Here is a 10,928-nt window from a genome sequence, read left to right as displayed (position 1 = left end):
ACTGCAATACTTTAACTACATCAAGCTCATAATACCTATGTACTTTTACTGTAGTAAAGTATCTGAGTACTTCTTCCACCACTGATAGTAGTACTAATATGACGCCACCAGCAGCCGCCGCAGTTCATCCTCCAGCCTGCAGGGGGAGATCTGCTGACGTCAAACACTCCATGAGCGGATCTCCGCGCATGCGCACCGGATGTAAACAAAGCAGCATGGCAGCGTGAAGTGAAGTGTTACACAAACAGCTGAGACTTTATTGATTATTGATCATTTCTGAAGATCGAACCTGTAAAATCTGTGATGACGGAAAAATAAGATGGAGGCTGTGAAGAAACGTCTGGCTGAGTTTTCACTGGAGGCTCACGGTGAGAGAAGTACTAATACTATAGTACTAATACTACAGTACTACTGATATTACAGTACTAATACTACAGTACTAATACTACAGTACTACTGATACTACAGTACTTATACTGTAGTACTACTAATACTACAGTACTAATACTAGTACTCAAAAAGCTTCAATTTCAGAGCAGAAAAACATGAAAACATCTGGATTTGGTTCTTTCTCCAGCAGAATGATTCTCCTGCATTCAGACAAACCTGCAGGGACATAAAAAGACGTTTTAAAGCTAAACTGACAGAAACAGAGTAGAACTGCAGCCATTAATCAATTAATCAATTAGTTACCAACAAAATGAATCACCAACTATTCTGATTATCCATTCATCGGTTGGAGTCATTTTTCAAATAAAAAAAGTCCAAATTCTTGGGAAACATTGATCCACATTTTTCACCATTTTCTGACATTTTATGAACTAAACAACTAATCGATTGATCCAGAAAATAATCAGCAGATTAATAGATAATGATTAAAAAATATTGTGTAACTTTGATGTAATTCATCAGTAAATATAAAGATATTTCTCTTATAGAATCATTATTAAACATATTTATTCAGATGTGTGTTTGTTAGTTTAGCAGATTAATAATAGATTTTTATAATCAATAATAAGGTTCAGACTTTGATCAGCTGATCTTTCACACATCCAGGAACAAAAAGCTCAAATAAACTGTGAAGCTTCCTGTTTCACCTCTTTATTGATTGATTGATTTATCTGAAGTCATGTGATCAATATTTTTATGTGATCTACAGCTGCAGCTAACGATCGTTTTCATTATTGATCATTTCTTAGTGTCCCAATGTAGAATCAGTTTAATACAGAAAACAGTCAGTTATTGATCAGTGAAACTGAAATTCATCAGCAGGTCTTTAGAGCTGCAACTATTGATTACTTTCATTATCAATTCATCTGCTGATTATTTTCTCCATTAATCGATTAGTTGTTTGGTTCATAAAATGTGGATCAATGTTTCCTAAAGATGACGTCATCTAAAGATCTTCAGTTTACTGTCACAGAGACTAAAAACACCAGAAAATATTCACATTTAACGAGCTGCAATCAGAGAAACGATGAATGGATTATCAGAATAGTTGGTGATTCATTTAATAATTGATAACTGATCAATTAATTGATTAATTTCTACAGCTGTCATGTTGACTTATGTTGATCTAACATCAGTCTGATTCTGTAACTGATCTATTTAAACTCGTTAATAAAGTATCCTGCTGCTCCTGATCACTAATTGATCATTGATTACCTTTCAGATCTGTATCTGAACCAATCAGTGCCTTACCTGGAGGAGCCACCTGACCCGCTGCAGTTCTACCGCGACTGGATTGGTCCAAACAAACCTTGTATCATCCGCAACGCCTTCAACCATTGGCCGGCTCTGACCAGGTGGACGCCGGCGTACCTGAGGTCAGGAAACCCCGCCCACCATCACCTGCACTGATCCGATCTTCTTCTGTGGTGATGTCATCGGTTTCCTGTTCTCCTCTGTCTCTCCAGGGAGAAGGTGGGGTCAAAGGTCATCAGCGTGGCAGTGACTCCTAACGGCTACGCTGACGCCGTGAACGGAGATCGCTTCGTGATGCCGGAGGAGCGGCAGATGAGTTTCTCCTCGGTGCTCGACGTCATAGAAGGAAAGGTGAGCGAGAGGCCGGACATGTGATCCTCCTCCAATCACAAACAGGTTTCTCTTCTTCTGCCTTCAGCTGGATGTTTGAGCTTCTCTGTGTTTGTTTTCACATCATCTGCTGAAGGAGGAAAGTTTCTCTGAGCTCAGTCAGCAGCAGGATGTGTGACATCACAGCTAGTTTGGAGCCAATCGTGGTTCAATATGCGACTTACACACAAACACTGAGATGAACTTTACAGTGAAGGAGGAACATCTGGTGTCCAGCAGGAAAACTTTTTACAGATTCACAGATTCTGCACTTTTAATGAGGGAGCATTTAAAAAAAAACGTTTCAGACATAAATTATTATTCAGAGCAGATTGTTTTTATATGTATCAAAACATTTAGATCCATGAGTCACTGATGGAGGAAACGCTGGAATCTTTTAGTCAAGTAAAACTACAACAACAGAAAAATTCTGTTCTTCAAGCAGCTGTAATCAATATTTTAATAATACTAATATATGAGATGACAGTGTGTAATGTGAGACGCATCACTCGTATAAATATATATGAAAAATATTGATTATAAAGACGTCACAGTTGTTAAAGTCTGAACATTAGAACTTCTGAAAAAAACACAGACTGAAACTGAAACTGGAGATATTGTGATCAAAATCAGAACTTTGCGATCAATAAGATGATCAATCTGTTTGATGATTCCCGGTGCTTCAGTCAGGAAGTTAAACGTGACGGTTTGATACGGAGCTGTGAGTGTAAATCTGCAGAGTTTCTACAGCAGCTGTCAGATACACGTAGAAGATAAAACACATGAAGAAGAAGAAGCTGCTGGACTGAAGGACACCACTGTAACAACTGATTCTACACACAAACCAAAGGATTTTTATATTTTTAAATCTTCAGATTGTATTTATTTTTACAGCATGTGTGAGATACTTTTATATTTCAAAGCTGTGTGAGTGTGTAAAGTTTCCTGAGCTGATCATCATGTGGAGTCCCGTCAGGTGGAGAAGCGCGGCGTGTTCTACGTGCAGAAGCAGTGCTCCAACCTGCTGGATGAGCTGCCGGAGCTGACGGACGATGTGGAGCCGCATGTTCCCTGGATGAGCGCGGCGCTCGGTGAGTTCACACTGAGCACGCTCAGACCGGAGGCGGGTCACAGTGGGGTCAACGGGGTCGCTGATACATGTAGAACTGAAACCATTAATCACTTCATTATCACATCTGTCTTGGAGCAAAGATGCCAAAATCCATACGTTCAGTTTCTGCAGGTTCAGACTCTTTAATACCAGCAGGGAAAAAATGGCCGACAGTTATTTATTAAGTAGATGAATTAATTGACTTTTATATCTATACTGCTTTATAGAACAGCATTAGTATAGACGCGTAGAGTATTTTCAAGTAAAGACCAAAAACAAAAACCTGCTCCAGATGTTTTCTTCATTCTGCAGTCAGGATGTTGGAATACAGGCAGTCCCACAAATATAAAATATATAAAATATGTAAATATGAAGAGAAATATGAGCTCTTGTCAAACAGTCCTCCATAAATCTTCTCTGACTGTCTCCTCAGTCAGTCAGAAACACAAACTGTTGCAGCTTCACTAAAGCTGTGAAACTGTTCTGGTCTGATGTGAAAGACACATCGAGCTGCTTTCATGACTTCTGTCCAACGCTACAGAGAATACAGACAGGCTCAGGCTACTTCCTGGATAGTTCATATGTTTATCACCTGACCCATGGAAAACTTGAACATGATTCTTACATCGTAATCAGATAAAATACATCATTTAATAAAAACCTCTGCGTGGATCTGAGGCAGGAAATAGTCGTATCCCAGCTGGGGTTGAAGGTCTTCCTGGTCGTTCATCATGTCTTTACGCTGCAGAAGAAACATCTCAGATTGTCTCACAGTGCTGCTTTAATGTTATTAATAATCAGCTGTACACTCTCCGGTTCCTTTTGACTAATAGTCTTGTTATCTGTCTTTTTACAACAATTGTTTTCAATGTCATTTAACCTGCAGATTATTTTCTTGTCAAAAATGAGAAAGTAGAGAAAACTGCACGTCATGATTCCCTAAAGTGCAACTTAACATCTTCAAAAGTCTTGTTTTGTCCAACTGACAGCAGTCGGCTTTTCCAGCTCAGTTTCACTCTTTTCAGTAATCACACTAAATGTGTTGGATTCTGTTCACCATCAACTGATTCATGTTTAAGAAACTATTGTTTTCTCTTTATGATCATATCTGATCTGTTATTCTTCTTTTAGGAAAGTTACCAGATGCAGTAAACTTTTGGCTCGGAGAGGCGAGAGCCGTCACATCCAGTAAGATCTGACAACACATCACATCAGTCAGATATTCTGTTTACTATGTAGAAACAATATGTTTAATATGGAGAAACATTATGTTTAATATGTAGAAACATTATGTTTAATATGTATATCCAGTGTGTTTAATATGAACATTTTATGTTGTATGTTTTGTGTTTCAGTGCACAAAGATCACTATGAGAATCTTTACTGTGTGATTTCTGGAGAGAAAAACTTCATCCTGCTGCCGCCCACAGACCGACCTTTCATCCCCTACGGTAACCATAGCAACCACCCTCCATCCACTGCAGTGACCATAGTAACCACTCTGCAATCTCTACAGTAACCATGGTAACACTCTGTCTCAGGTGTGTATCAGCCGGCTGTTTACCGTCAGCAGGACGACGGTGAGTTCGAGGTCGTGGATCAGAGCGACTCTGAGAAGGTGCGTTCAGGTGTCTGTTAATCTCAGCGCTCTCTGCTTTGTTTAAAACACTCCAGTTCACCCTCCCTGAACCCCCTCCCCCCCTCAGGTCCCCTGGATCCCTCTGGACCCTCTGGACCCGGACCTGCAGCGGTACCCGTCGTACCGGCGAGCTCGACCGGTCCACTGCAGCGTGAAGGCCGGAGAGATGCTGTTCCTGCCATCACTGTGGTTCCACCACGTGCAGCAGTCGCACGGCTGCATTGCAGGTAAAAACACTGCAGCTGTACCAGGTACCCACACCTAAACTACACCTGAACTACACCTGAACCGCACCTTAACTGCACCTGAACCACACCTGAACTACACCTGAACTACACCTGAACCACACATGAACTACACCTGAACCACACCTTAACTGCACCTGAACCACACCTGAACTACACCTGAACTACACCTGAACCACACCTGAACCACACCTGAACTACACCTGAACTACACCTCAACTGCACCTGAACTACACCTGAACCACACCTGAACCACACCTGAACCACACCTGAACCACACCTGAACTACACCTGAACCACACCTCAACTACACCTGAACTACAGCTGAACACCTGAACTACACTGAAACAACACCTGAACCACACCTGAACTACACCTGAACCACACCTGAACCACACTTGAACTACACCTGAACAACACCTGAACTACACCTGAACCACACCTTAACTACACCCGAACTACACTTAAACAACACCTGAACCTCACCTGAACTACACCTAAACTACACCTAAACTACACTTAAACAACACCTGAACCTCACCTGAACTACACCTAAACTACACCTAAACTACACCTGAACAACACCTGAACTACACTGAACAACACCTAAACAACACCTGAACCACACCTGAACTACACCTGAACAACACCTGAACTACACTTAACAACACCTGAACAACACCTGAACAACACCTGAACTACACCTGACCCACTACATGCAGTTCTGCCTAGATGTCAGGTGACAGCAGAGGGCAGCACTAAACCGGGATGAGTCATTTCATCCACAGAAGAAGACAAAAAGCAAATAATAATAATAATATTGATAATAATAATCATAATCATAAGCTGTAATCATATTTTGAAACACCTGAATACATATTTGTGAAATGTGCAGCAGGTCATTTCAAAAACCTGATGTTCAGTTTTTGTTTTCACAAACTCAGAAATAAAAATATTAATTTTAAAAGTTGAGTGTGTTCAGTCAGCTGTTGTGTTTTAATAAATATCAACGTTTTCTGTATGTTTGTTTGTTGCTGCAGTGAATTTCTGGTACGACATGGAGTACGACATCAAGTACAACTACTTCCAGCTGCTGGAGACGCTGTCTGAGGTCACCGGGGCGACGTGACATCACAGCAGCTGCATGATGTCATAGTGACAGTGTGACAGGTTTAGTGTTTGTGTGTGATGTTGATGTGATGTTTGACAGCAACTGACCAATAAAGTTTGGTTTAAAACTCTGTTAATGAAACATCATCTTTCAGTCTTGTGTAATGTGACACCTGGTGGACAGGTGTGTAGTAAAGATTTTGATTTTGGGACTCATGGAGGGAGAATCAGTAATGACCTGCTTCTCATCCTGTTACATCATCAGATCAGTGATGTCATCCTGTTACATCATCAGTGATGTCATCCTGTAACTACAAACATCTTCAAGCTTTCAGCCTGTTCAGACTTTTAAACATTTGAAAGAGGCACATGTGAACTGAACATTAGAGCTGCAATGACTTGATTCATTTGTTAAGGAAAAAAAAGTCCAAATTCTCTGATTGCAGCTTGTTAAATGTGAATATTTTCTGGTTTCTTTAGTCTCTCTGACAGTAAACTGAAGATCTTTGTGTTGTGGACAAAAACAAGACATTTGAGGACGTCGTCTTGGACCAAACAACTAACTGATTAATTGAGAAAAGAATTGACAGATTAAATGAGAATGAAAATACGTTCTGGCCTGTCGATTGGGGAAATTGAGAATGTGATCTGTTTTTAGACTAAACGATTAATTGAGAAAATCAGTTGGTTGCAGCTCCATCCTCATCTGACAAAGATAAACATGTTATTTTCCAGATGGAGGACAGAAACCATTCTTCATTTAGTTCAAAAATGCATTTAAAAGTCTGTGTGAAGCTTCTATTCAGCTTCAGCAGTCTGAGTTAGTCATATCAAGTGGATATCTGACACATTTACAGTCTTTTTAGCATCAAATTCCCTCTTTGTGTTTCCTCGGACAGTGTTTCCCTGTTGAGCTGCAGGTGGAAGTATAGTAACAAAAAGAGGAACTTTGGCACTAAAAAGACTGTAACGTTGAAAGATATCTACTTGATTTGACTCATTTGGACGCTGAAGCTTCATATTAGCTTCAGATAAACTTTTAAATCCATCACTTCCATTATAAGGTCATTATGAAGGGATCTTCTAATGGTCAGTATGAACAGGAGGAATGATTACAGCAAGAAAAACAGCTTTAATGTTCATTTGATGACTGACTGTTTAAATGCTGATACTTTCTGTTTCTAAGGCCTAACAACTTGTCATTGTTACTCATGTCAAACTATATAAGTTGGTGTTTCTACAGTGTTTTTAATGTGGGTGTTTTACTGTCAGTGCTGATCCTGATTCTGTTAATGTGTTAAACTCCTCTCAGCCACCAGAGGGCGACACTGAAACACCTCCTGTTATACTGGAAGGTGGGGATCCTCTCTGAGTGTTTGTGAAGCAGCCTGACTGAGGAGGAAAGAGGAAGAGGACGGTGACTTTAGATTCTTCTCCTTAATGCAGCAGCATCAGGAGGCGTCTGATCATCTGCAGCAGGACAACAAACATCCAGCCAGAGTCATAAAGATCTATCTTCATCAACAAGAAGAACAAGGAGTCCTGCAACAGATGGTCTCATCATGGAGTCAGTCTGGGATTAACATGAAGAGACAGAAGCAGCAGAAGAAGAACTGTGGCAACTTCTCCAAGATGCAGGAACAACCGACCTGCCGAGAACCTGAAACACTGTTTCAAAGCTGCTCAGATATTGATTTACTTTCTGCGGTTTACTCAACTTTGGATCAAGTTAACTGATCAATAAAAACTATTCATGGTATTATTGTTGAAAGATCCTCCCTGAAAGAATCAGTGTATCAGACAGACAGATCACTCTGACCAATAAACCTCCTCTGATTGTATCCTGACAGTCTTGGCTGTGACCTTTGACCCCGGGGGGTTCTGGGAGGACTCCTCTGATGTATTTTTCATGATGGAAAACCTGCAGCAGGTTTTCTTACTGTTGTTGTTGTTGTTGAAACTGAAGTCGGCTCACAGATGAATTATTGATCCAGACGACGTCTCTCTCGCTCTCTGCTGCTGTGAACCAAGAACACTGTCAGACTGTTTAAACAAACCAGGGCTCGTGTTTAAAAACTTCTAAAAATGTCACTTCAGATAAACTCAGTGTTTCTAAAATCCTGGCTAGAAATAAAATGAACAAAATATAAACAATAAAATAAAGTGCATTTACATATGAAATATTACACATCAAGTAGTAATTAAAATAAAATGATGTAAGATGTAAAATAGAAAATAAACATATAGTGTATTGGTGATTAATGTATAACATTTTTTTTTAAAATTCAATCTAAGTTTGAATTATTGTAAATGTGTTAATTAATTTATTTGTTCAGCCTGACTGATTGAACCACACATGGCAATAAAGTGAGTCGAGTGAATCTCGATCATGTACGTCATGACGCAACTGCTCCAGCTGTACGTCATGACGCAGCTGCTCCAGCTGTACGTCGCTGCTCGATCGGGTAAGTTAGTCAGTAACTCGAAGCAGTGGACAGGTTCAGCAACGACGGAGCTCCGCTTACACCGCGATTTAACGTTTTAAAACAAGATTTTATGCAGTGATAGCTGCAGGAACAGACAGCCAGAGAGTTGAAGAGCTACAGGACGAACCGTGAAGAAGATTTTTGTTGTTTTTGTGGCTGCCAGCAGCTTTTCCTTCCGCGAACAGACGGAGCGATTTCCCCCAGCAGGTCAGTCCGAGTCCCGGCCTCTGCTGCTGTTAGCTGGCCGTTAGCTGCTGTTACCACCTGAAGCTAAAACTGTCTTTATGTTAAAATAAACCGAGTTAAACACAGACAGCTTTATTTAAAAAAAAACTTCTTGCTCGTTTAAATGTCGTCGCGCTGTTTGTCTCCCTCCCAGGTCTGTTTGCTAAAGCTCCAGTTAGCTCTAGAGGCTAGTCAGTTAGCCAGGTGTATCATGGACTCAGACGGCCGCAGCATCTAGCATGCTAGTTAGCTATTGGCTAGCAAAGTTTGTGTACTTGTGTTTGAGGTCTGTTCCGGTTTCTGACGGCTTGTTTTCTGCTGAACAGTCTGTTAACCGTCTGTGTCATTAACATCTATGAACTCTGGCGTCACGTGGGAACAAGTGCGGAGTGTTTATTCCAGCTAAATGCTAACTAACTTAGCTGTGATGAAGAGGCCGCAGACAAGTTTACAGCAGCTGTCAGCGGAGGAAAGTAACTAAGTACTTTTACTCATTTACTGTGCTGAAGTACAGTTTTGAGGTACTTGTACTTTACTTGAGTATTTCCATGTGATGCTACTTTCTACATTTCAGAGGGAAATATTGTACTTTCTACTCCACTACATTTATTTAACAGCTTTAGTTACTTTTCAGATGAAGATTTGACACAATGGATAATATAACAAGCTTTTAAAATACAACACATTGTTAAAGATGAAACCAGTGGTTTCCAACCTTTTTGGCTTTTGACGTCTTACAAAGAGCAGTGTGTAGTCGGGGTCACATTTCACATGTCTATGAGTTGTTAACAGCTCCACCAAATAGTGATTTTTCCCTCTAAACTTCTCACATGCTTTCATTTCAATAAATGTTCAAATGATCCAATATTTCAGCAAAAATCAAAGATTAGAGAAAAAGTCCAAAAACTGGAAACAGATTTGTTTAAAGTGGTTGAAAGTAGCTCCAACAGTAACGAGATCTGAGACAAGAACATGTTTCAGAATCAGATTTATTCACCGAGCAGCAGGAAGAAGGAAGTCACTGTGTTCCAGATGTCAACAGAAAAAGCAACAAACATCAACATTAAACAATAAACATCAACAGTGTAAGAAAGAGAAGGACAGTCATTGAATAATAAAGGTTCTGTGTAGTAGAGGTGAACTAACATACATACAAATATACATCTAAACTGTGTGTATTAAAAGGATATAAACTGTATATACAGTTAATTAAAATATAAAATCTATTAACATCTACACAGTGCAGGACAAGGCTGCATTTAATGATTAATTCATTTGTCATTGATTCATCTGCTGATTGTTTTTTCTATAAAATGTTGATGAATTGTCAACAGTTTGAAGTCATCAGCAGATGTTTGTTCTCTTACTGGATGAATCACTCTGTGACTCATCAGTTATTATAACTGTGTCATTGATCATTTAATAACTACTTAAGTTATAATCTCAAAGATTTTCATTTCAATAAATGTCTGTCTTTTTACTTGAACTGTTATTCATTTTTCTGACAAACAGAAACAGCATATTTGACCTTCAACACAGACATCTGACGAGAGAGGAGTAAAAGTTAACACAGTAACGTAGAATAAATAAGTTCATCTGTCTAAAACAGTAATAAACCAGAGAAAAGAAGGAGGGAAGATGTTTTATGTTATACAGTTATAACCTCAGAACTATTATCTGCAGCTGCTTCCTGGAGATCATCCGTCCCTCTTTCATCCTGGAGTCTTTATTTTCTTTATTATCATATCTGCAGCTTTAAGTTTAGCAAAAGTTATTAATTTCCTGTCATGTAGATTTCTCATCATCTAAAGTCCTAATTAAACCTTTTCTAAGTTCCTTCAACATGAAGCTGCAGCTGTTGGAACATCTGGTGACTGACTGACCTTAAAACTGATCATTTCAATAAGTGACCAGACGACAAACCGTCACCGAGCCGCGACCACAGTTCAAAGACGCAATTTCAAATAAATGTTTAAGTCTCTCTCGTTGAAAGAGGTAACACAGTGATGACTGAGCCTGTGGCCCGCTGACATCATTAT

At 39.7% G+C, this 10,928-nt stretch overlaps 2 protein-coding genes across 2 annotated transcripts in view; both read left to right on the top strand.

Moving 5' to 3' along the window:
* Window positions 1–185: 185 nt before the first annotated feature.
* On the top strand, window positions 186–6,309 carry jmjd7 (jumonji domain containing 7). The gene is made up of 9 exons (XM_067613446.1): window positions 186–368; window positions 1,673–1,826; window positions 1,917–2,055; window positions 3,050–3,164; window positions 4,316–4,372; window positions 4,540–4,635; window positions 4,726–4,802; window positions 4,891–5,050; window positions 6,109–6,309. The coding sequence occupies exons 1-9, from the start codon at window positions 320–322 to the stop codon at window positions 6,195–6,197; spliced, it is 936 nt and encodes a 311-aa protein (XP_067469547.1). The 5' UTR covers window positions 186–319; the 3' UTR covers window positions 6,198–6,309.
* A 2,326-nt stretch (window positions 6,310–8,635) lies between these two features.
* fbxo34 (F-box protein 34) overlaps window positions 8,636–10,928 on the top strand; it is a 16,444-nt gene continuing 14,151 nt past the window's right edge. The window contains exon 1 of the mRNA XM_067613725.1: window positions 8,636–8,871. The gene's annotated coding sequence lies outside the window, so the exon portion shown is untranslated. The remainder of the gene's footprint in view (window positions 8,872–10,928) is intronic.

This window comes from Thunnus thynnus, chromosome 16 (assembly GCF_963924715.1).
Source record: "Thunnus thynnus chromosome 16, fThuThy2.1, whole genome shotgun sequence".
NCBI lineage: Eukaryota > Metazoa > Chordata > Actinopteri > Scombriformes > Scombridae > Thunnus > Thunnus thynnus.
The sequence above is the reverse complement of the archived record's forward strand: the minus strand, read 5'-3'. Positions and strand labels throughout refer to the sequence as shown.

Bases quoted from the DNA above. Each gene is read 5' to 3' on its own strand.
- jmjd7 (XM_067613446.1), top strand. From the start codon at position 320: ATGGAGGCTGTGAAGAAACGTCTGGCTGAGTTTTCACTGGAGGCTCAC. The intron at 1,827-1,916 runs GTCAGGAAACCC...CTGTCTCTCCAG, and splicing joins TGGACGCCGGCGTACCTGAG to GGAGAAGGTGGGGTCAAAGG. The intron at 4,636-4,725 runs GTAACCATAGCA...ACTCTGTCTCAG, and splicing joins CCGACCTTTCATCCCCTACG to GTGTGTATCAGCCGGCTGTT.